The sequence below is a fragment of the Maniola jurtina genome, chromosome 18 (genome assembly GCF_905333055.1).
Source record: "Maniola jurtina chromosome 18, ilManJurt1.1, whole genome shotgun sequence".
NCBI classification, from domain to species: domain Eukaryota; kingdom Metazoa; phylum Arthropoda; class Insecta; order Lepidoptera; family Nymphalidae; genus Maniola; species Maniola jurtina.
The window spans coordinates 11,982,746-12,008,365 of record NC_060046.1 but is presented as its reverse complement, the minus strand read 5'-3'; the positions used below and the strand labels follow the sequence as shown (position 1 = coordinate 12,008,365).

General features: G+C 37.5%; 4 protein-coding genes across 7 annotated transcripts in view; 2 read left to right on the top strand and 2 right to left on the bottom strand.

Moving 5' to 3' along the window:
• Positions 1-3,955, bottom strand: part of LOC123874284 (lon protease homolog, mitochondrial) — a 15,416-nt gene extending 11,461 nt beyond the window's left edge. For 3 of the 4 annotated variants that reach the window (XM_045919527.1, XM_045919528.1, XM_045919529.1), the window contains exons 1-5: positions 3,597-3,955; positions 2,724-2,924; positions 1,910-2,171; positions 1,141-1,429; positions 531-660 (exon numbers count right to left, since the gene is read on the bottom strand). In XM_045919527.1, the coding sequence (XP_045775483.1) occupies positions 531-660; positions 1,141-1,429; positions 1,910-2,171; positions 2,724-2,924; positions 3,597-3,806 (1,092 nt within the window). In that variant the 5' untranslated portion in view covers positions 3,807-3,955. The remainder of the gene's footprint in view (positions 1-530; positions 661-1,140; positions 1,430-1,909; positions 2,172-2,723; positions 2,925-3,596) is intronic. The other variant, XM_045919530.1, reaches the window with a different exon arrangement.
• Positions 3,956-4,086: 131 nt separating this feature from the next.
• Positions 4,087-9,049, top strand: LOC123874291 (probable tRNA (guanine(26)-N(2))-dimethyltransferase). Its single transcript, XM_045919539.1, has 10 exons — positions 4,087-4,228; positions 4,305-4,559; positions 4,969-5,156; positions 5,460-5,688; positions 6,234-6,382; positions 6,616-6,784; positions 7,254-7,474; positions 8,113-8,250; positions 8,469-8,636; positions 8,894-9,049. Exons 1-10 carry the CDS (start codon positions 4,193-4,195, stop codon positions 9,042-9,044), a joined length of 1,704 nt encoding a protein of 567 aa, XP_045775495.1. The 5' UTR covers positions 4,087-4,192; the 3' UTR covers positions 9,045-9,049.
• Positions 9,050-10,773: 1,724 nt separating this feature from the next.
• On the top strand, positions 10,774-18,736 carry LOC123874233 (glycosylated lysosomal membrane protein B-like). The gene is made up of 7 exons (XM_045919469.1): positions 10,774-11,137; positions 11,452-11,697; positions 14,514-14,702; positions 15,243-15,473; positions 15,878-16,011; positions 17,207-17,344; positions 18,046-18,736. Exons 1-7 carry the CDS (start codon positions 11,027-11,029, stop codon positions 18,221-18,223), a joined length of 1,227 nt encoding a protein of 408 aa, XP_045775425.1. The 5' UTR covers positions 10,774-11,026; the 3' UTR covers positions 18,224-18,736.
• Positions 18,737-21,851: 3,115 nt separating this feature from the next.
• Positions 21,852-23,048, bottom strand: LOC123874643. The gene has a single exon (XM_045920134.1). It carries the CDS (start codon positions 23,046-23,048, stop codon positions 21,852-21,854), a length of 1,197 nt encoding a protein of 398 aa, XP_045776090.1.
• Positions 23,049-25,620: the final 2,572 nt, after the last annotated feature.

The window sequence follows — 25,620 nt, the reverse complement described above, 5'->3', positions numbered from 1 at the left end:
CTGGACTAGTCTAGTGGGAGGCTTCGGCCGTGACTAGTTATCACCCTAACCGTCAAGCGATTTAGCGTTTCAGTACGATACCGCGTAGAAACCGATAAGGGGTATGGGTTTAATAAAACTGCCATATCCATTCTAAGTAAGCCCGCTTCCATTTTAGACTGCATCATCACTTACCACCAGGTGAGATCCCAGTCAAGGGCTAACTTGTAACAGAATAAAAAACAAACTGATTAACAGGTGGTTACTGCAAAATGACAAAAGAAATGTCCTGGATATTTCAGGATATTTTTTAGCACATCTTTCATTCATGTCATTCGATCACAATCACCCAACTGATAAAAATAAATAGAGATAAGTCTTCATTGTCCACTTCTTTTCTTTTTCCTATTGTTACAACTTTCTGGCTCAATTTTTTTTTTATCAGTTTGTTCATAATATCTTAAGTTTGACTTGAATTATGACTTGCAACATCTTTCAGGAGATACATTCATATGTCTTTCGTACAGTTAGCTTAGAGTTTATTATCTTACATCCATTTCCTCAAGTACCGCTTGTAATTCAGCGGGTTCCGCACCGGTTAACGCCGCGCCCAAGTCACTGAGGTATACCGGGTTGTCCACAACCCTTTGACCTTGAGCTAACATATGGTGGAGAGATTCCCTGAAAAGGATTTATTTCATTTTTTATTATTTCATTTTTTATTATGATTGTCGTCAAGGCTTCCGCTTGACGACAATCATGCTCAAAAACTGGTCAAGTGCGAGTTAGACCTCGCTCTTTTAGGGTTTCGTACCTATATGTAAACTGTGATTGAAAAACCCAAAAAATGATCGTTTCTTTTGGTCACCCAGCTTACAAACTATTTTATAAATCGTTGTTTTTAGTGTTTGTTGTTTAAATGCAGTAAATGGTACATACATGCTAAAATTACATATTCCGTCGTCACACATCACTTCTCCCACCAAAGAGTATTGGTAGTTTCATACAACGCGGGAAGTATAAAATGGACTGACGAACCAATAGCGCGGCAGCGCAGCCACCACCATATAGATTGATAATTCACCCACTGTCAAAATGTTCACCCACTTCAATGTCTACCTGATACGACCTGAAATCAACTGTAATAGTAAAGAAACTCACCTGTAAAGGGGGTTCATGTTGATAATGTCGCGTATGGTCTTGATGACCTCTTGCGTCAACGCCTTCACCTCCTCGTTCTGCTGGAACTTCTCATGCTGCATGTTCTCCACCTTCACCATCATCACTTGCTCGGGCGCGGGTTTCTTCGTCTCTTTCTCTCCTGTGGCCTCCTCGGCGTCGTTGGTCTTCCGTCTCGTGTTGCGGTATTTCCGTCTCCGTCGCTCCGCGTCGGTATCTTCGCGCGTAACGTTAAATTCCACGTTAAATACGGGAAACTTGAGCTTCATTTCTGAAATATTGTTTCATTTCAGAATTGAAGCTGCCAAGTTTTATACTAGTTAATACCCGGCATGCATGCACGACTCGCGCGCTATCTAATGTACCTTTCCGCAAGTGCCAACAATTGCACCAAATTTCAACTCAATCGGATGAACTATGCCCAAATACATAAGTAACAGACAATTTCTTTGTTCATTATCACACCCATGATATATGGGTATGCAGTGGGCATGATATATGGGTGTGGCTGTTCTTCATACAATTAAAAAGAATTGATCCATCATTTTAAGTTTTCAGTATTAAAGATAACCAAATAGGGTCTCTTATTGAGGGGATCCAGGACATGCTCTTCTGACTTTTCAGAGTTGACTCTGACTATGACTATAACTATAGCTATACTGACTATGACTATAGCTATTTGCAAACAGGGATTAAGTCAGTGTCACAATCCTATAACTTAAAAAAAAACAAATGTAGAATTCATATTTACCTGCCGGCCCAGTCTCAATCTCATCCTCAACAAACTGGCCAGTGATCTTGATCCTCCGATGCGCCATCACAACTAATCTCAACTTGTAGTCCATATCCTGCATCTCATGTATCTGAGCAAATACTCCTACGTCATGCAAGTCATCCAAACTCGATACGACATCAGATTTCTCATCTTCCTTCTTACGGAGGAAGATGCCTACATATGGCTGGTTCAGTTTGACTTTTCGTCGGATTAGATCTATTAATGCTGGGTTTGAGATCTGGAAAATTGAAAAAAAACCAGTCAAGTCGCACTCACACATGAAGGCATATGTGTATAATTATGATAAATGTAATATTATGAATTTTATTAACAAAACTTAATTTTATTAAAAACGCCTAAATAAGTATAATAAACAAATTGATTGAAAAAGGTTAAACTTATAAAAAAAATGAATAAAAATTGATAATATTAATATTTAATAATAATAATTTGGTTATATCTTAAATTTTATTGATTATTGTCTTAAATTATAATTCTATGATTATTGTACAACAAATATATAATTGTGATGCCCTGGTAGGGTGTCATGTATATTTAGCTTCAAGTTGTTATCATCAATTGACTAATGTACATGATAGTAAATAAATAAATGAAATAAATAAGGGTTTGATACTGTACATACAAGGTATACCTAACACTTTTATCTAGAACACTGCAAGTTAATGATGGACTGCGCCATGTGATTTAGTAATTGATAACACTTTGAATGCTGACTTTGACTTAACATTACTTCACCCTTGGACCATTTCAATATCCAATCATCTCTCACCTCTATTAATTTTATAAATCTAGGAAACACAGGGTTCCTGTTGATTGCAATCACAGGTACTTGTGGCCACACTTCTGGCACAGCCACTGTGGCAGGCAGCTGGCTTGAGAACAGTGGTGTCTCGTCCTTTGCATCTGTTGCAGGTTCCTCTTCTTCTGGTTCATTCTTATTACTACTGGAGTACTGTCTCCTGGGATAAATCTAGAATGGAAAGTGCCAGTATAAAAAACCATTAATGGCACTAGCTGATGCCTGCGACTTTGTCCACGTAGACTTATGTTTTAAAAAAATCAGTGGAAATTCTTTGATTTTCTGAGGTAAAAAGTAGCCTAAGTCACTCACCAAGTCTTTAACTATTTACACATGAGTTCCCAGGGTATTTTAAAAACATAAATTCTTACAAACAGAGTTGCTTGCATCACCTAGATACATAAAGATGGATCCATTCTTGCAAACTGTGCACACAGTTAATTAGATAAGGATTTTTCCATGGACATAGTTGAATACCTGGAGAGTGATATTATGCTACTTACTTTTTATCCCAAATAATCAAAGATTTTTTTCATTTTTTTAGATTTTCTAAACGTAAAACCACAGGTACGAAGTTGCGGGCATCGGCGAGATATCAATAACAGATACCCGGAATTTTAAACATAGCTGATATTCTGCATGCATTCTGTTCACTCGCGCTCCATCTATTGTATGTTGATGGTAGCCAGAAACCTTCACGCAAGTGAGAACAACAACTGTACAAAGTTTTATCAATCAATCTGATGAACTATGCGCAAATGCATAGGTAACTAACGAACACACAAAGATTAATTTTTATGATATTTATGGATATAACCTGTGCATTTAGCTTTGATACAATACCTGATTGATAAGTGTAAAACCTCCATCGTACGCGCATACTCTGGTATTTTGCGTACTGTATCTATTAAAGCTATTCAATATCCGACTCCCCACAGGCTTTCGGTGCAAATGTGATGCAATTTTCGATACATTTCGAGCCACTTGCGAAGATGTTCGTAAACTCGGGTTGAATAGTACCGTATTTCTCACTAACGCATTTGCTGCGTGCATCTTCACTTTTACTACTAATTTTACGTAAAACTTAGAGCAGCTTTCATTTAAAATAACAATTTTATGTTGATATAAGGTTATTTTTCCAGATTTTTCAATGTTTTAGAATCGGCACGACTGTCATAAGCTTGCTGTCAATGTGCTGTCAATATGACATTTGATAACTATTGATAAATAGACGTTCGTTCGGAAACTACTGAAAACTACTGTGGGCAATACAAACCCGGCTCAAAAGAGAACCCAGAGCCATAAAGTCAGCTGCCAGCCAAGTTGAAAAAAAAAAATTACTAAAAAAATAAAAAATGTGGTGTTGTTACTTGTTTAATGTTTGCCTTGTATTAAATTTTAACCAATTTTGCATAAAAGCACAATTTTAGTTTATTTGTATGAAGTATATTAAATTCTTATTGAGATATAGTCCAGTAAGTAACATAATTTCATAATTCTGCCTTGTTCATATCTAATATCCAGGTTATGATCAGCTTAAATCATTCCCAGAAAATTATGAAAATGGAAGCATCTACAGTTGTGATGAATCAAAAATGTATAAAAGAAGGACAAGCAGAGATACGTCTGACATCAGACAAGGTTTTCTATAACCCAGTACAAGAGTTCAATAGAGATCTAAGCATAGCAGTGTTGAGTGTTTTTACTAAGGATTACATTGAGGAGAAGCTTACTAGAGCTCAGAAAATTGTTAAGAAATCTGAAAATGTTATTGATGATATTGCTGGAAATGGAGATACCCCTGAGGTTTGTTTTTATTTTGATTATTAGTTCAAGTACCTACTTACTAGATTTTGTGTCCTATTTTGCTTAAAAACATAAGAGATACTTACCTAAGTAAAATAAAAACCATATATTCTTTACCAAAAAAAAAAAACATGAATCTTGGGAGATTGAAATGTCTCATATTGCTTAAGAATGTCTTTGTGACTGATTTTTGGGAGTTTTGGCTGTAAATGTCAAAAGTATTTAAGCTTAAGAGCTTGCCAAGGCTAACTTTAACTTTTTTTTAAACATTAAACATATTTTAAGTCAGTATTTAGCTGCATATATTTTTTGCACTAACTCTTTCTGCTTTCTTAATTTTCAAAACATGGTTATTAGTCCCTCTCTTTCCATAATCAGCTCTTCTAAGCTAATTCTTAATAATTTTTAGATCCCTGTAATAATTCTAGAAGCACTATCTGCAACAGGTCTTAGAAGTATCCGTTATGCTAAAGAAGTGCCAAACATAACAAAAATCATTGCTAATGACCTGTCGGAGCAAGCTGTTGAGACAATAAAGTCTAACATTGTGCATAATGGTGTGGTAGAGTTGATTGAAACCAGCCAAGATGATGCCTGGTAAGTTGTTTGAGTTATTTAATACTAGCTGATGCCCGCGACTTTGTCCACGTGGGTTTACGTTTTTCAAAATTCCGCAGGAACTCTTTGATTTTCTGGGATAAAAAGTGGCCTATTAGTTAATCCAGGGTATAATCTATCTCTATTCCAAATTTCAGCCAAATCCATCCAGTAGTTCCTGCGTGATTGAGTAACGAACATACAAACTTCCACACTTTCACATTTATAATATTAAGTAGGATTAAGATCACCACACACCTCACCACTGTGCCGTTTGCCAAAACATACTTTCATTGCTTCCAGCATGCTAATGTACAAACACAAGCATCCAAGTAAGAGGTTTGCAGCCATAGACTTGGACCCGTACGGATGTCCATCTATCTTCCTGGACTCTGCAGTACAGAGTGTGCAGGACGGAGGGCTACTGTTGGTGACTGCAACTGATATGGCAGTTTTGGCGGGAAACTCACCCGAGACATGCTATTGTAAATATGGGGCTGTCAGTCTAAAAACTAAATGCTGCCATGAAATGGTAAGTTAATTGAAGAAAGAAACTAATTTATTCATCTTGTGCATAAAGTATGTATAAACAAACTTAAAATGAGTGGTAAGTAGTAGTTAGTAATTAAATACGTAATAATTACTTAAAATGAGTTTTTGCACCCACATGGCACAAGGTGAAAAATTTGAGTGTTAATTTTCATGATTTACTTACCTTTTTACTTTTGATAAAATATATAATCATGGTAAGGTTGATTTCTTTTTATTTTGCTATAATTTTTTTTTGTATAAAGTGGAACACAATTTCAGCACAGCATTTGCTGGGCAGCACATATCAGACTGTATAGTAATACTTGTATGAGGTGTTCCAAAAATTTTTGAGAATTTGTTAATTTGTACTGAAATAATTCCTTATTTTTAGAAATGTTACTTTTTTGAGTTCTAATAATTCTGAATATTATAGCCGAATTTCTAAGAATAAACATAAAACCACTATAGTTTAAAAATCTATTTCTTCCAAATCAAATTTAAATTTTTTTCAAATATAAAAACCTTATCAGTTTATAATTGTTTTAGGCATTGAGAATCCTACTGCAATGTATAGAGCAACACGCAAACAGATACAGTCGGTACATCGTACCACTACTGAGTATATCTGCCGACTTCTATATTAGAGTGTTTGTCAAAATCTACTCTGGGGCGATACATTGTAAAAAAACTACCAGGTGAGTGAAAAAAATATTACTTTTGACTATTTTGTATATTCCCGAATTAATTTGAATTTTATTACTAGAAGAAAAAAAAAAGTCGTAATCAACAAGTATAATTTGAGCCTTTGCACTTAATATTACATAAGGGAATTTAAAGAAAAGGGAAAAATACTATTTATAACTTCATATTATAACGTCTAACTAAATATACTGATTAGCTGAACAATTTTATTTTAATTTTTTTCCAGCAAATTATCTATGGCATACCACTGTGTGGGCTGTGACAACATAACCCTGCAACCACTCGGGGGTTTCAAACCCAACCCGACAGAGAAGAACCCCCAACAAACCAAGGCCTATCTACCCGCAGTGCCTCCTGTTGGGGAACACTGTGTACACTGCAACCAGAGGCATCATGTGAGAGTTTTGTTTACTTGTAGGAAAGTATAACCATAGGTGTGAGGGTAGCGAGCTCGAAAATTTTATAACTATACAGATTGATGAAATATTTTACTAATTTTAATAAATACCGAAATGAAAGTGGTATATAATACTAGAGATACCCGCGTCTTCATACGCGTGGATATAGGTTTGAAAAATAAAAATGGAAAATCTTTCATTTCCTAGGATAATAAATAGTCTATGTTACTCTCCAGGTTTAAAAAAAAGATAGTGTGAAATCTTTGATTTCCTAGGATAATAAGTAGCCCATGTCACTCTCCCGGTCTTAACCTATATCCATAAAAAATCACGTTAATCCATTGCGACGTGATTGAAGGACAAACCAACAAACGAACACTGTCTCATTTATAATACATAGTATCTTTGTCTTCAGGATGCAACATTTTTTTCTATAATCATAAATATTTTACTATGTTTGGAACAGCTAGGCGGTCCGATATGGTCGGCGCCGATACATGACGATGTGTTTGTGACGCGCGTACTCACACACGTGCAAGAGAATCCAGAATTATTTGGCACCAACAAACGTATCCAGGGAGTTCTCGCCATGGTCCGGGAAGAGTTGCCGGACGTGCCGTTGTATTATACCCTGGACAAACTGTTTGGGAGGGTGCATTTGGAAACCATGCCTATGCTAGTTATGAGGTACATACTATGTATTATACACTACACACCCATATAATTCTTTTTTTTTAAATTTAATTCCTATACAGTTGGTCCTTGATTGTAATCTAGCCTGGTGGGGTATGGCAGTTTTCATGAAATCCACACCCCTTTGGATCCTACACTGCATTGTACCGGAACGCTAAATCGCTTGACGGCACAGCTTTGCCAGTAGGGTGGTAACTAGCCACGGCCGAAGCCTCCCACCAGACCAGACCAGAAGTTTAGAAACGATACAACTCCAAACCCCTGCCGGGAATCGAACTCGGGATCTCCCACTATTAAGACCACAGCACTTACGACTGCTCCAGGGATGTCGTCAACCCAGGGTTTTTCGATACCAACTAACGTATCCAGGGAGTTCTCGTCATGGTCACAGGGTTACGCTCAGCAAGCGCTGATAGCCTAGTGGTCCGCCTCCTATTGGGGAGGTCGGGGGTTCGATCCCGGTATGTGAAGTCTGCCTGTCTGTACTTGGGCAGCATGGTAGACTATGGCCAAACCGCTTCTCATTCTGAGAGGAGACCCGTGCTCAGTAGTTAGCTGGCGATGGTTGACCACGATGATGATGATAATGCTTCAGCAATAAGTTAAAAAATGGAAAATATTGTGTCCCTCAGGTCCGCGATCCTGAACGCAGGGTATAAAGTGTCGTACTCCCACGCAGCGAAGTTGTCGATAAAGACCGCGGCACCCGCTCAGATCATATGGGACATCATACGCACGTGGGAGAAGACTCACCCCATCAAACCGGCCAAGTAAGAATTTGTAAATTTATGTTTTTTTAGGTTTCTTTTAGAAACTTGTGTTTTCTTTTTCTGCTTATGTTACCCACCTCACGTGGCACATGACAGTAGTAGAGCGTTCAGAAAATTTTCTTCCTGTTTAGGGGTGTACCCATCCATGATTATGGAAATATTGTAAAGAAAAAAGGGTGTAAATATTTTTCTTATGTCATTATATTTTTGTATTGCAGATTGGAATCGGACCCTGTCGCAAAACACATACTGTCACAAGACATCAGAAGTGGGATCGATCTGAGCGAGCGACCCGACGCCAACCCGATAAGTCGCCGCGACGGACAACTGCGCTTCCAGTTCAACCCGACACCGTATTGGGGACCCGGCTCTAGAGCCGCTGTGAAGTAAGACTTCCATTATATCACACACACACACTCACGCGCGCACACACACACACGCGGCACGGGCTAAATTGAAAAAACTAAATAGAGCAAAAGAGAAAATTTGTCTCTTTCTACGCTACATGGATAATTTTATTATGAGTCAATGGAAATGGCTATCCAGTCATTCTATCACTCAAACTCGAAATCGTTAAATTTTGAATTAGGTCTCTATACTACTAAAGGTGCGATATGTAATTAAAATAAAATTGTTGTTCTAGTATTGGCGAAGAGAAAATATCGAAGGCGATACGAAATCAGAACAAACACAGCAACAAGGAAAAAAGCGCTGGAAAACGAGGCCATTCTCCATCGAGTGATGACGAAAATCACAAGAAAACCAATGTGGAGTATGAACAGACAGTTGTATAAATAAAAAGTTATATAAAACTGGGTTTTCATTAAACTTTCCTATATGTAGTAACATAACTTAATTATTCAAACTCGTACACCGAGTGAGAAATAGCCATAGAAGGTAAATTACGTTTTTGATTCTTCTACAGTAAAAAAGTTCAAAAATGCAATTAATGCGGTTGATACGGATGTGCGAACTCGTGCACGTATAGTATATGCTCGTGCAACACTCGTCACACAAGTATACACAACAGTGTACTTTTTACATGCCTACGAGACTAAAACTATGCCATAGTTTTAAGTCTCGTATGTAAAAAGTTTTTTTTTTTTTTTTTGTTTTTTTTTTAAAAAGAAGCCATGTTAAATGACTAATATTCCCCTTTCCTCTCCAACTAAGCGTCAGGCTTGTGCTAGGAGTAGGTACGACAATAGTGCAACGGGCGGGGTTTGAACCGTCGACCTTTCGGTTTTCAGTCCACTCCTTTACCGGTTGAGCTATTGAGGCTCTAAAGTACGCGCGAGCGACTCACTCCATACCCCGATTGCCATGTCGACCTGTCGCGACCATTAATAACAAGTGTAAATTAAAAATTTATAACACCCCCGACAACTGAAGGTTACAGTAACTAGAAAAAAGCTGATAACTTTCAAACGGCTGAACCGATTTTCTTGGATTATAGCTATAAGAACACCACTCTCGATCAAACCACCTTTCAAACAAAAAAAAAATTCAAATCGGTTCATTAGTTTAGGAGCTACGATGCCACAGACAGATACACAGATACACACGTCAAACATATAACACCCCTTTTTTGGGTCGAGGGTTAATAAAATTAGCAGCATGGGTATACGAAGAAATAGGTAATTATTTTTTTAATACAGTTGCTCAAAAAGTGGCGTATTGCAGGGACGTATAGCGTTCGGGATGTGGGCTATTACATACTCGTGCTTTTTCTTTACCTTTCCCGCACTCGTGCTTTTTCTTTCCCAACTGTCAAAATATTAAAAAGAAAAACCAACCATGAAGTTTTTACTAAAAAAATTCATAGAAGTTTTTATGATTCATGCAAATACGTATTTCTAATAAGAAGCTACTAATTTGTTTCAATATCAGATTAATTGATTTGATTGAATGAGTTTGGTTAGGTTTCATTTCATTTCATCTCATTAAATTTCATTTTCATTTCATATTATCAATAAAAAACTTCTACTGAAGACTTGGCTGTATGGGCATAGTTCCCTTTGCCTACCAGAATGGGTAAAGAAAAAAAAAACTCTGCTTATAATCTACGGTTGGCGCCATTTTTCAGAAATTTTCTTTGCGAGTTTAGTTGTTGGTTGCCTAAAATGAGTAATTTCGACCCTAGTTTTTTATATCTATTAACAATAAAGTTGTTTTAAATTAAATTAAATTAAGTTAGTTGAGTTTATTGTGTTTTTATTATTTTATTAAATTGCTTCATTTTTTCGCAACTGTATTAAAAATAGTCGTTCAGTACACGTGCGGAACCGTCATTGCAACTCGTTCCGACTGTCAACCCTCGCCTTCAGCTACGCCTCGGCTCGGGTAGACATTTGTCGGAACTCTTTACAATGACAGCCTTTCCGCACTTGTAATGAAATATACTATTCTGATCTTAAATTCACTTGTCAAAAAAATTTCTGAACGATTCAGCCTCAGTCAATGTCATCTCGATTTGACGTTTCCGTTTATTAACCCACCAAATCTTGAAGTACAAATCAATGTACCGATTTGCTGATAATTGACATGATATTAAAATCGGTAGCATTGTATCAGTGTGACGCAAATTGATGTGGAGTGGTAGGCTGCAAACTTTTATTTTACAACATCAAAGGGCAATAATAAATGCAATTACACTGCTAATTCCCGATAGGCGTTATCGCCCACCCATATTTATTTTTCCACAAAGCTGTCTCGCGCGTGCTGAGGTGTTTATCGTGTAATTTGTATTGTTTAACGACTGGTGAACTCGACCCCAATGAGCGTAGTGTTTTTTAGTAAATTAAATCTTCCTGCACCGATAATAATGCAATTACAGACTTTATTTATTATCGTGCTACTCTCGTTTGCCGTCGCACAGGATAGAAAGGTAAGATAATGTTTTTCATTTAATTTCAAACCACCTCCCATTTTTGGCGATTTCCTTCCTTTCCTTCGATCTTTTTATCGCTAACTGTTTTGCTTTCTTTGTTTCGATTTAAATCATGAGACTCGGTGTTGATCACGCAACATGCTTTGTTAAAATGTTTTATTTTTTATTAAGTACATACCTAATAAAATACAATTAATATAATTATTTTAGTATTTACTAAGGTCGGTCAAGCGCATGCCTATGCTGTAATTTAAAAAAAATATCATCTTATAGCTTGTAATTAAAAACTTATCCTTATTTTTTAATTGCAGATAACACCAAAACTCAACCCAGGATGTGCAAGTTGTAATGACAACACAACACTAGTATACATCAAATGCAAGGGCCCCTCAGATACAATACATCAAATATGGGACTTCACAAGAAAGCTTCCGACAGTGATCATTGCTGTTGCCAGCTTGAACTCTACTCTAAATATTATTTGGGAGGGCACAGTGCCTGTGAGATTTGATATCTCTGAAGGTCCATCATATAGTTTTGCTGCAGCTTTTGACCAAGTAAGTTTCATATAAACCTATAAAACCCAAAGAATTTGTGAATGAACTAGCTGATGCCCGCAACTTCGTTCGCGTGGATGTAGGTCTTTTAAAATTCCCGTGGGAACTCTTTGATTTTCCGAGATAAAAAGTAGCCTATGTGCTAATCCAGGGTATAATCTATCTCCATTCTAAATTTCAGCCCAATCCGTCCAGTAGTTTTTGCGTGAAGGAGTAACAAACATACACACACACACATACACATACAAACTTTCTCCTTTATAATATTAGTGTGATTAGTGTGATTATAATCGCACAATAAATTCACCTACACAAAGTACAAGAACAAAAACAATGTAGTGACCAGCACAGGTATCTTATTACAATTTTCATAGGGATCCCTAATTTTTTTGAAAATAAAATATAGCATATGTCACTCAAGAATAATGTAGCTTTCCACTGGTGAAAGAATTTTCAAAATCGGTTCATTGGTTCCAGAGATTACCACCCTACAAACAAACATACAAACTTTACCACTTTATAATAATAATATAGATAAGGATATTACAAAATGTTGCTTTGTGCAAATCGCCTTTACGTCTTAAATGTTAAGTAACTTTGGCCGTAACAAAAGATCCAGAAATATTAGTCTTTGAGTACATAAAAATTGAATAAATTATTTACACAGTTGGATCAACATCTTGTTCTACCAGATAAACACATATTCTATTGTTTGCAATTTTTGATACCGCTATTGCCTTGGTAACTAAAATATGACTTGTTTAATTTATTTAGCAAGGTTGTTTAACATGTATTTGTTTAAGGTTAAATGTAAGTATGTGGATTGTACAGAAATATATCTATAGTATGCAACAGGTTGAGATGGCAATCAGGGTATGAGGCGGGGGGACACCCCGCATACTCGCACGTCACGGCTGTGCGCATATTCGGGGTGTCCTCACCCCGAATACTGGTTCCCACCATAGGTATACAATATTACTCTTAGTTGCCTTTAAATGTACCTAAATGCAGAAATACGTAAGCTATGCGCAATGCATTGCATATAGGAAGTTCTTCAACTAAGTAACCATGATATAAGTAAAACATCAAACTTAAGAACATCTAAACTAAACCACCAGGCCCACAGTTCCCTTACTCATTCCTCATAGAAGTTTTCTGCAATTTGAGTACTATAATCTACTAATAATACTCTTTGTAAAAGGAAAACGTGACTAACTCACTGATCTATCAATGCACAGCTCAAACTCCTGGATGAATCAGGCTGAAATTTGCCATGCAGATAGCTATTATGATGTACTTTGCTAGAAAGAATTTTTGAAAATTCAACCCTTAAGGGGGTAAAATCACACTAATATTATAAAGGCGAAAGTTTGTGTACCTACATGTATGTGTGTATGTTTGTTACTCCTATGATTTGGCTGAAACTCAGAATGGAGACAGATAATATCCTGGATTAGCACATAGGATACTTTTTATCCCGGAAAATCAAAGAGTTCCCACAGGATTTTGAAAAACCTAAATCCACGCGGACGAATTCGCGGGCGTTAGCTAGTAGAGGCATAAAATTTGTGTGGTCTATATCATATAGTCATAAGCTAGTAAACTAGGTATACATACCAAATTCAATGAATCATTGGTCTACATTACACATCCTTATAATGAAATCCATATTATGTAACAACAATATAATGGTATCAATTACATACATACATACAATAATGCTTTTAGATTACTCAAAGCACTGATGTTTGGAATTTATGTACTTATTATTATTGAATCACTTCCAAAAACATAAAACATGGATAATAATGCATATTAATTCTGTAAAATGTGAAGTAACCTATAATCGCGTCTAAACCGCTGAACTGATTTCGACGAAAGGCAAAGAAATAGCTTGCATCCAGGTGTGAGGAGATGGACATACCTACTAGTGTACTTTTTGTCCTGGAAAAGCAAAAAAATTTGAAGGGGTTTGAAAATTCTAAATGCGCGCGGACGAAGTCGCGGGCGCCAACTAGTTGTTCATGAAATTCTAGACTTTATTTTATAGGATTGGTCATGGAGTACTGTATCAAATGTAGGTTATTTATATGTTTAATTGCTTTTAAAATGTAGATTGCATCACACTTCACACTAATATTATAAAGGCGAAAGTTTGTATGTGTGTGTGTATGTTTGTTACTCCTTCACGCAAAAACTACTGGATGGATTTGGCTGAAATTCGGAATGGAGATAGATAATATCCTGGATTAGCACATAGGCTACTTTTTATCCCGGAAAACCAAAGAGTTCCTACGGGATTTCGAAAAACCTAAATCCACGCGGACGAAGTCGCGGGCGTTAGCTAGTATCCTAATATATTTGGACACTAAACATTTATTTATTTTAACTAAATGTGACCATCATCTTATAAATATTTATCTAAGCCTTTGTTCTACGAATGCATGTCTATAATATATTCTGGAATTCATCGGAAGTCTTTCCATACCTACTTCTGCAATAAAACACTAGATTTTTTTTTGATTTCCTATTTGTTTAAGTTAAGTATTTGTACCAAATTGTGTACAAAAAAGATTGCCTCCTAGGAACGGACATAGGCTTTTGTCATGGAAAATCAGAGTTGGTATGGGATTATTAAAAAACCTAAATCCACATGAATGAAGTTCGCGAGCATCATCTATTTGGTACAGAGAAAGTTTGCCTCATGGAGACAGATAGGTATAGGCTACTTTTTATCCTGGAAAATTGGAAAGTTTCCATGTGATTTTTAAAACCTTAAATCCACACATACCTATTTGGCTTTCCCTTTATTCCAGATCTATGAATATGATGATTTAGATGACAACGGTCATTTTGACCCCAAGTTCCCCCACCACAATCACAAACTAGACCATTTGGTCTGGCACCGCAATGGCAGTCGTCTGACAGAGAAGGATGCCATGGTACAAGTCTACGCTAAACTTTACAATGAAAGGCATCGTGAATATGGCACTGTTGGAATTAAGGTGAGATTTAGCCACTAGATTCTAACTAAACAATACTTCTCAAATTCTTCTATAAACCTGGATGCCTGGTGCACCTCGACCACCCATTGTGCTAAATCCTTTTTTCCACGCACATCTGTGGAATCAACTCCCATCGGCGATGTTCCCACTAGATTACAGCTTTGGGTTATTTAAGGGGCGGACCAACAAATTCCAAAAAGGCCGGCAACACATCAGCGGTACCTCTGGTGCTGCAAATGTTCATGGGCGATGGTAATCACTTAACATCAAGTGACCCGCTTGCTTGTTTGCTCCCTATTTTATTATAAAAAAAAGCATATAAGTAATTTGAGAAAGAACTTGCCATATTATTCTGGGTCAACTGTCATGTCAAAAATATGGTTTATCATATTAAACTGCACTTTTGACTAGACAGTTGAGATGCAGTTTTATTGAAGTTGACGAAACTGCATCGCAACTGCCACAGACTGCAGTCTGCGTGCAGTTCACACTAAACGTTTGTAGGTACTAGAACTGCGCTGAAAATATATATTGTTACAGTTGGATCTACTCCCATACAAAGACTACGCAACAGAGCTCCCCCATCTGATCCACACAGCAAACTCCACTCTCTTTGACATAAGCCTCGTGAATCTCACCACCACTAGCGGGTACAACGCGTCGCGATACGCGCTGCATCTAATCCTCGCTAGTACCGACTCAGTCACTCAGACCATGCACTATACCATGAGGAAGAGTCTGGACGATGAGCACACGCCCGGAGTCTTTGAGGTGAGGACCAAGCTCCACTCTCTTTGACATAAGCCTCGTCAATCTCACCACCACTAGCGGGTACAACGCGTCGCGATACGCGCTGCATCTAATCCTCGCTAGTACCGACTCTGTCACTCAGACCATGCACTATACCATGAGGAAGAGTCTGGACGATGAGCACACGCCCGGAGTCTTTGAGGTGAGGACCAAACTCCACTCTCTTTGACATAAGCCTCCTCTTCTTCTTCTTCACTTGATAGAGTGACTTATTGTAGTGCCAACTCAGCACAATGCTCTTCGCCAATGTCGAGTAGCTTGAAGAAGCGTCAATCTCACTACCACTAGCGGGTACTACTCATTGATTTCATTGATAGACTATCTAATAGTCAATGAGATAACTGAAAATGAATTTTATCACGCAGGTTATAGAGATCAAATCGCCAGCGCTGTACAATGAGGAAGTAGGCGGGTATCTGCAGTTCAGGCCGGTGGGGTATGTCCAGCCGGAACGCGGCGTTGCCAGCTCGACCGTTGCTCATGTGTCATGCTTCAATAGGTGAGACTGCATTGCAATATGAACCTTATTGTATAATGAATAGAAATGAAAATCACTCACTGTATAATGAGGAACTAGGCGGGTATCTGCAGTTCAGGCTGATGGGGTGTGTTCAGCCTGAATGCGGCGTTGCCAGCTCAACCGTCGCTCATATTGTGTCCTGCTTCAATAGATGAGACTACACTAAGATATGAGTTTTATGTAACTACTAATAGAGATCAAAACGCCAGCGCAGTATAATTAAAAATTAGCTGGAATAACAGGTGCCCTGCTTCTATAGGTGAGCCTTCTCATTGTAATATGAATCTTATCACACAGAAAATAGAGATGAGAACGCCATGCATTCTGACGAGGAAGTAGACGTATCAGTTAATCATAATCATAATCATAATCATAATCATATTCTTTATTTGCTGAATACAGGTAAAAAAAAGTTGTACAAAGAGCATACAATGAGTCCAATGTATTCACCATTTCTGGCATGCAAATATAGTAATTAATATAATAATTAATTAGTCAAATAGTACAATGTCAAAAATTAAAATATGTTAAAAATTAATATTATGTCACAATAAAATTATTATTATACCTATATTATTTTACAGTGCCAACATGTCATTTATTGAATAAAAACATTTATTTATCAACCACGAAAAAAGATCTTTTTTGAAACGTGCTAAAGAAGTTAACTGACGTAAGCCTGGGGGTAGTTTATTATATATTTTTATGCACATGGCATGACTACACTTTCGGTATGCTGCATTATTGGCTCTATATGTTGTTACTAGTCGATCCCTATTTCTTGAGTTCCTCGGATAAATATCACGTGCTTTGCTAAACAAATATTCGCTGTTTAGTACATCAATAGGAGAGATGATCGTGAATTCGTGAACCTCATCACACACATAAAAGAGATGACAATGCTAATTTAGAGAACAGTTTTATCAGTACATAATATTTCATCAGTACATAGTATTATCAGTACATAGTATTATCAGTACATAGTATACATTATTAGTTATTTTATCAGTACATAGTATTTTTTAAAGCCTTTCATCTCTAACTAAGCGTAAAGCTTGTGAGTAGGGAGGACAATGGTGCAACTGGTGGGGTTTGAACCGCCGACTTTTTGGATTTCAGTCCGCTCTTTTAACCATTGAGCTATTGAGGCTTCAATGTAATATTTTGTTTCCAGGACGAGTCTTCCTAGATATAGTACGCTGAGAACATTCTTCGATGACTATGGAAAGGCCAACTTGTTAGTACAAGACATGATGGTATCATTTGGCGAGCCAGGTGATGGATTTTATAGACAACACAACTACACTGCGTGGTAAGTGTGACTTATTGCACTCTGACCGTGAAAGTTTCGAATACCTACTGCCGGTTCTGTAATTTGTGATATGTACATTGTACATTGTACATATTTAAAAGTAGAGGAGGCAGATATAAACTAACTTTGTACCTTTCGTCAGAATCGATTAAACTGTTCGACCGTGAAAAGGTAGCAGACAGACAGACAGACAGACACTCTTTCGCATTTATAATTTATTATTATAATACTTATTTATTATTTATTTATAATATTAGTATAATATTAGTATAACACTGGTAGATACTGATTCTGAGGGCAACTAAATTTTAAAGTATTTGCATCTTTTTCTTACCAATATAATAAAAAAAGGACAGACAAACTTAGTTTTATTTAGACTTGTCAAACCTCATGACTTTAGGTTGTGATCCTCTTGTTTTAAAGTTGTGTGCACTAAACTTAGTCTTTAAATTTTTAATTAATTTCCGTCCTTTCTGAGCAATTCTAAAGAGAAAAAGATGCAGATACTCTAAATTTTGTTTAGAGAAAAATATCAAAATCGCCGCAACTATTATAAAAATTATAAATACATCCAATTACTTTGCTAATTGCTTAGTAGTAGTAGATGCTACGTAAAGCTGGCTCGTGCGCAAACATGAAGGGCGTCGTCACACTGGAGTAACTCTGTATGTATTCATTTTGTTCTTGTATTAATCCTACAGGTCGTTCTCGGTAGGCTACGGCGCCCCTCCCACAGAGAACTTCTCGTGGTTCGTGGTTCTCATCATATCGCTGGGGCTGGGCGTGCCTGTGCTGCTGGCCTTGTCTGGCGTGGTCTACGTTGTGTTCAGGAGACACAAGCAGACCAATAGCAGGACCAGGTTCGAGAACGAGGACTAGACTGACCAATCACACGGCGAAATTCCAGAACGAAGGTGAAGGAGAAGAGCTCACCAATCACAGATTAACATTTGAATAGAGTAATAACATGTTAGCTCTCGAAAGATCAGCAAGGATCTCAGACTCAACTGTTTGTTAAGTTGAAATTATTATAATTAGGTCCACTTGCATTAAACCGATAAATCTGCCCCTCGGTTCTGCCCCTTGATTGGCTGAAAAAAAATGTAAACAGCGAATCAACCAATCAAAGCGCAGAATCTGCCGTCGATCACGATAAAGGTAAATACGTTTTTCTTACACAATTGGGGGCAGGTTAAGTTATAAGTTCATTGTGGAGTTGGCGTAATAGGACTTACATACCGAAAAAATTGACTAGACTGGATTTACAACGCGACCAAACTGAGAAAGCAAAGTCGTGCCCGCCATATTGTGACGTCACATTATATCTTTCTTAGTTTGGACGCGTTATACTGGTTTTTGTGGACCTTAGGATAATTTGTGTCATTTTGTAAATACATATTATTGGCGTCACTCAGATAAGCAGGTATTATTCAAATATTTTTATCGAATTATTGGAATGTCCTCTCCAAAACCAACACAAAAAAACACAAGTTTAATGTGTAAGGTTATCCGAGAGTTTTAATCTAAACAAACTAATTTAATTTAATTTAATTTATTTATTTAATAATCGGACAACACAGATCCATTAGTGTTAGTAACAAAAAACTTAAAAATTATGTTAGTACTTAAACACTAAGTAGTTAGTAACAATACAAACTTAGAAACTATGTTAGTACTTAAACACTAAGTAGTTAGTAACAATAAAAAACTTAAAAACTATGTTAGTACTTAATTACTAAAAGGGATTTAGTCCTCTGCATGAGTTTCCCCAGCAGAGGACCATCCGCCTTATCACTAATCATACGCAGGATGCTGTTGCTGCTTCCACGGACTCTGCACAATAGTGAGGCTGTTTTCCTGCGCCAGACGGCATCAAAGCCGTCTGTCCGCGCCTTGGTAAACATAGCCGATGCACTGCAGAACCGAGGTTGCCGCAACAGAATCCTGAACGCATTATTGTATTGGACTCGCAGAGCATTGTAAGCCCTTTGCGTGTAGTGAACCCACAGGCTTGCTGAGTATAAGGATGTACAGTATGCCTTGAACAGTGTGATTTTCACAGCATCTGTACATCGGGCAAACCTTCGGGCCACCATATTCGCTCGGACCGACAATGCCCTGCGTTCCCTTTCCATATCGTCATCATCCTTAAGGTCCTCGGTTAACAAGTGTCCAAGGTATTTGAATTTGTGAACTCTATTAAGAGTTACTCCATTGAGTTTTAAAGGTGGAACATACGTTGGACATTTGGTACCCGCCTTAAAGATCATGACTTCCGTCTTCCTGACATTATACTTCAAGCCATGTGTTGCAGCATATGACTCACATACCGCAAGCATCTTGCGAAGCGCACTGATTGAAGGAGCCAGCAGCACCATGTCATCGGCATAGCTAAGGTTGTTGACGCAGACACCGTCTACGTAGCAGCCTACCGGCATACTGCTGAGTCCCTCAATCAGCTCGTTCACGTACAGGCTGAAAAGCAATGGTGAGCTCAAACCACCCTGTCTGACGCCACATTCCAGCCTGTACGCGTCCGAGAGCTCATTCGCCCACTTCACTCGGTTCTCCTGACCTAGGTACCAATATTTAAAAAGACGATAAACTTCTGGTGGCAACCCTGTCTTTTTTAACTTAAGCCACAGATTGTCATATGGCACCAGATCAAAAGCCCGTGACAGGTCCAGGAAACAAGCATATACAGGAGTGCGTCTGTCAGTGTAGTACTTGACAGTATGCTTCAAGCTCAGGATTGCAGTCTCTGTTGACAGTTCGGACCGAAATCCGAATTGAGCGTCATGCAGCTTAACGTGCTTCTTCAAATGCTGGTTGAGCACACTGTCAAGCACTTTCGCTATGGTAGTGGCTAGCGAAATCGGTCGGTAATTACACTTGTCAGACACATCCCCCGTCCTGCTCTTTACAATAGGTACCACCACAGTTTTCATTAGGTCCGGAGGCAAATACGAGTGGCTTAGACACAGATTGAATAACAATGCCAAGACACGGGGCAAGTGATATCCCGCATGCTTCAGGTGTTCGATACTGAGTCCATCGTGACCAGGTGACTTACCACGCTTGGACTTACTGATAATTCGTCGTATATCTTTTGCCAGAATTATAACAGATGTTTTAGTTCCACGAGGCCCAGCACCGAAACTCTGTCGCTGCGGCCCAAGAGGCGACTTAACAGCAAAGTGATTAGCAAACAAGTTGGCAATCTCCTTTGGGCTAGAGATACCGTCGACGCTTGCTGGAATGCCTGGCCTAACATTAAGCTGATTTGTACATTTCCAAAAGCTCTTGAAATCAGCGTTAGCATGGTGTGCCGCCAGCATATCCATTTTTATTTGTTCCTGGTGATTTTGACACCACTTAAGTTTTCCTTTAAAAATTTTCTTTGACTCAGCCATGTCATTAAAAATAGGACCGCTAACTGGCTTGCCATGCCAACACCATACGTCAAATTTATGCTTGGCATTCAAGTAAGCGTCACGCACGTGCCTATTCCAGCCCGCCAGTGGTTTTTTCCGGCTAAACTTTTTTAGCATACAGGTCTCACTAGCGGCCTGTTGCAGCACATTTATAATGTCTTTGTACAAATTATTAATTATATCTTTATGATTGGCCTTATCACAAAAATAATCAGAGCATTCCAATAACTCACACGGAAAGTCTAAGTGTTTTAATTGTATGTTACACTTGTTATAATATGCATCTATTTGCTCGAAGGTTCTCTCCCCCCATCGCACTGTACTACGTTCAAAAATATTTACTGGTAGTTTTTGACTTATAACATTTAAATCACAACACACCACCAGAGGGCAGTGGTCCGACCAGTAGACGTCATATTTTACATAAATATTAGTGATACAATGCCACGCCGCAGCACTAACGAGGCAGTGGTCTAGCCACCGCCTACACCCGTGTGCCTCACTAATAAAAGTATAGGTATTCATACTCAACTTATTTATGTCCGCACAGAGCCAGTCTTGTTCATCAGCAAAGTCTAAAATTTCCTTGTAAAAACGCTCACCTGGATGCGCGTTGAGGTCTCCAAGAATAAATACCGATTCGATGCCAGCTTCCTCTACGATGGCACTAATGGAGCTTAAACAGTCCGTGAGTTCTGGTACATTTTCGCTGCAATCCGTAGGCATATACACGCTGACAACCACGATAGGGCGACCGCACGTGGTAATACGAATCGCCGCTATACGAGGGTTCGCACACTGAATGACCGACACACACTGAAACACAGATTTACGCCACAACAAAGCGACACCACCAAAAGGCCTTCCTTTGAGAACACCCGCACTCGTATCCACCGCAGAGGTTCCCGTACTTCCAAAATCCTCATGAATGCTCGCCAGATATGATAGGTCAAAGGGTAGCAACCACGTCTCCTGGAGAGCAATTATATCAGCAAAGCTGCACAGCTGCTGAACACCTTCCACAGAGCGCTTTATACTTTTGCAATTATATGTTACCATCGTTGCGTTATACATTACAAATCAGGGATGTTTCTGTTCTTATCAATATTTAGATCTCGATTTCTGTACGGCATAAATCGACGACAAGTTACCCCGTCAGGCCAGATTTCATCGTTGAGAAAGATGTGCAACTTGTGTCGTGTTACCATTATTTTATAAGCACTATAGCCCCTCTCAGTCTTCATTTTTATTTTTTGTATTATTACATTCTCATTAGTTTTAAGAAATATGTACTCCACAATGTCTTTTTCTAACGTATCCTTATGAACGTTAGACACAAATAACGGAATCTTTAAATCAGCAGGCCTAAACTTGTCATTAACCTGGATAGCCGCTTTCCCTCTAACACCCTCCTTTCTATTCCGATATCTTTTTCTTTGGACCTCAGTCCATTCCTGATTTGGTTCATCCTGCTTCCATTCACCTTCCGACCTCACTACCTCAGCCACAGTCTTACCTGTAACCAAGTTTATTGAGTGTGCGGTCGGGCTAACATCCGCTAAGGCGCGCGCGTCTATGTTCACCGGCTGTGTATTGCATTGTTGTGATGAGTCATTACGTAACGTATTTCTGCTGAATGCAAGTTTCTCTGTACCCGCGCGCGAAGTGCTCTTATCGTCTGATCGACCGCAACGAGTGAAAGGGACACCGTCCTCACATTGAGCGCTTACGTCTTGTGTGAGTGAATGAGACCGGTGTTCGTTTGTCTGATCATGTGTTTGACTATCATTGACTTGCATCGGAGAACTACTCGCAACAGACATATTTGAAAGATTTAATATGCCAGAAGGTCCACTATCCAATAAGTATGCCCCGCGCCTTTTATTTACATTGTCCACACTTGCCAATGATTGATTTAAATGATTTTTCAGATGATTTAACTCCTGAACAGTTGCATATGTTTCCTTTATAAAGTTAATGTCCGATTTCATCAAAACAACATCTTTTAGCAACCTTGTTACGTCAATGTGATCGAAAGTTACTGGCGGCAATTTGCTTAAATCTCTTGCTGCAAAAATAGGCGTATTATCCGGCTCCGTATTTTTGAAAGCGCAAATAATATCTTCCACATCTTTGTGCTCTTTTTCTTTACGCCGCGAGATGTTTCTCACGGTTGTGTTAATTGATGCAAATAGCAGTTGCTTTGCAACACTAATTTCTGGGTATGAAAACGTATCCACAACTAATTTCACGATACTATCCTCATCCATCTGGTCTATTTTGTTTTGTATAAAGCATAAAAGCTCATTTAAAACCACGGAACACTGACATTTTATAAAATTCGCGGAGTTCGCCATTTTTGCACCCGAACGCGTACACGCTCGCGCGAAGACTGAACTAATGCCAAAATAAATAATTTAATTAGAGCGTGATTGCTATCACAACATCTAATTATCCAGTTCACAACCCAAATACCGAAATTATGCGATATCGCTCCGAATCTCAGAAGGAGACTGAACTAAAACCTTCGAAACACCCGTATTTATGCAAGTTCAATCTTGTTGGCCTCCTAGTAACAGATTGTATGACATCGAATGAGCCAAATATCGATTTTACCAAACTACCTTCATCAGCTAAATTAATAATTTTACATTATTTTTGACAACTCAAATCAACTTTTTAAAAATAACCTTACAATAGTAAATACCTAAAGTAGCGAAATTTTATCAATGCGTAAATTATTATCTTCTCTGACCTGTATTCCTTTCGATTTTCAGATGTTTTTTATGACTAAACTAATTTATAACTAAAATTATTATACTCAAAGGACATTGAGGGAAAGGGAATTTAAGTACATTAATTTTAGTTAGAATTATGTTTTGGTATTTTTAGTCCAACTATGATCAAATCAATTATAACAAAAAATTGACCTTAAAAAATACTGAGAAAAGAATTATCTATACTAATTCTATTTTAAACTGTTAGTTATTTTTATTCCAAAAGAATCTATTGGCTACTTTAAGTTGAAAACAGTATTTTTGAAAATTGTTATATAAAGGTGCGTCCAGACCTGAAAATAATACCATATTTACACCAAGATCTAAAACATGTTTGTTTTACGTATACTTAGTATAAATTGTTGCCACTTTGTTTACAGTCTACACCAATAGTAGTAGTATACAAAACTTGAAAAAAAAAATATGTTTAATTATCTCTACTATCTGTTAACATGTCTGAAATAATGACAGTTTATAATTTTTTAACATGTTTTCGACAAGTTTTGTCTAAAACCAAACTGGTATCACAACTTGTCTGTTTGTGTAAGCATGGTGTAATATATTATGATTTATAAAACATAGTCTTTCCTATAGTAATGTGACTAATTCTGGTTATCAAATATCTAAATTAAACTAAATAACAGGTCTAAATATATTTCTATCCCTTTCATAATGCTCCCTGAGGAAAAGGATAGCATTAGTTTAAGACATGTTGATTTACGAGTACTTTAAAACTTGTTTATGACAGATTTTCGTTGAACAATGTGAATGTGTTATTACAAGAAGTGTTTTATCAATCTGGGCGCATCATCATTTTTATAAAATACATATTACGTTAATAATTTCATATGCAAAAACAATCCTCTATTAAATCAATCAATTATTTTTTAAATTATATTATAATTTTTAAATTAATTAATTTAATTATTATTAAATTAATTACCACAACATTTTAAGGATTTTTGTTATATGATCGCTTTTTTACACCATGCATTAGCAAGCCTAATTTTTACTTTGCGATCAGGATTTTTATTATTTAGTAGAATATTGGCTAGCATTGTATTATGATGTGATATTATTGTTTATATTGGATAAATGTATTATAAATAAAATTATTTAATATATAATTCACGTATTTCTCTTAAACCTAGCAAAGATTATCCTGCTCAGTATAATTTCCAGAATCAAATTTAGTATAGTTGTTCTATTTGATGAAGACCGCTCTGCCTTGGTTGTAGTTAACAAGTGTAGGGATAAGTGTTAACGATTGAGACCATTTTTAACCCCCGACCCAAAAAGAGGGGTGTTATAAGTTTGACGTGTGTATCTGTCTGTGGTATCGTAGCTCCTAAACTAATGAACCGATTTTAATTTAGCAAGAAACAGTTAAAAATTATTTTGCTATAATCCGCCAACAGTTTAGAGCTAAATTAGATTTTAATTTAGTTTTTTTTGTTTGAAAGGTGGCTTGATGGAAAGTGTTTTTAGCTATAATCCAAGAAAATCGGTGCAGCCGTTTGAAAGTTATCAGCTCTTTTCTAGTTACTGTAACCTTCACTTGTCGGGGGTGTTGTAAATTTTTAATTTACATTTGTTAAATTTTTATTTCTCGTTGATAGTGGCAATAGCAATACATACCTACTGAAATTTTTCAACGGATCGTGCGCGTGCGTCTTCGACATACTATAATATTCTAAATGCGAAAGCGTGTCTATACTGTCTGGCTGCTAACTTTTCACGGCCCAACAGTTTAACCGATTTTAATGAAAGGTTCAGAGTTAGCTTACATTCCGGGGACGGACATAGGCTACTTTTTATCCCGGAAAATCAAAGAAGCCCCACGCGATTTTTAAACATCCATCCGATTACCGATTTATATGAAATTTGGTATAGAGGTAGATTGCGTCCCGGAAATTGACACAGGCAACTTTTTATCCCAGAAAAGCAAAGAGATGCCACGGGATTTAAAAAAAAACCTAAATCCACACAGGAAGTCGCAGGCATTATCTAGATTCTAATGGTTCTTTAATACACGATATGTCTAGCATATTGCTTATTATCATAC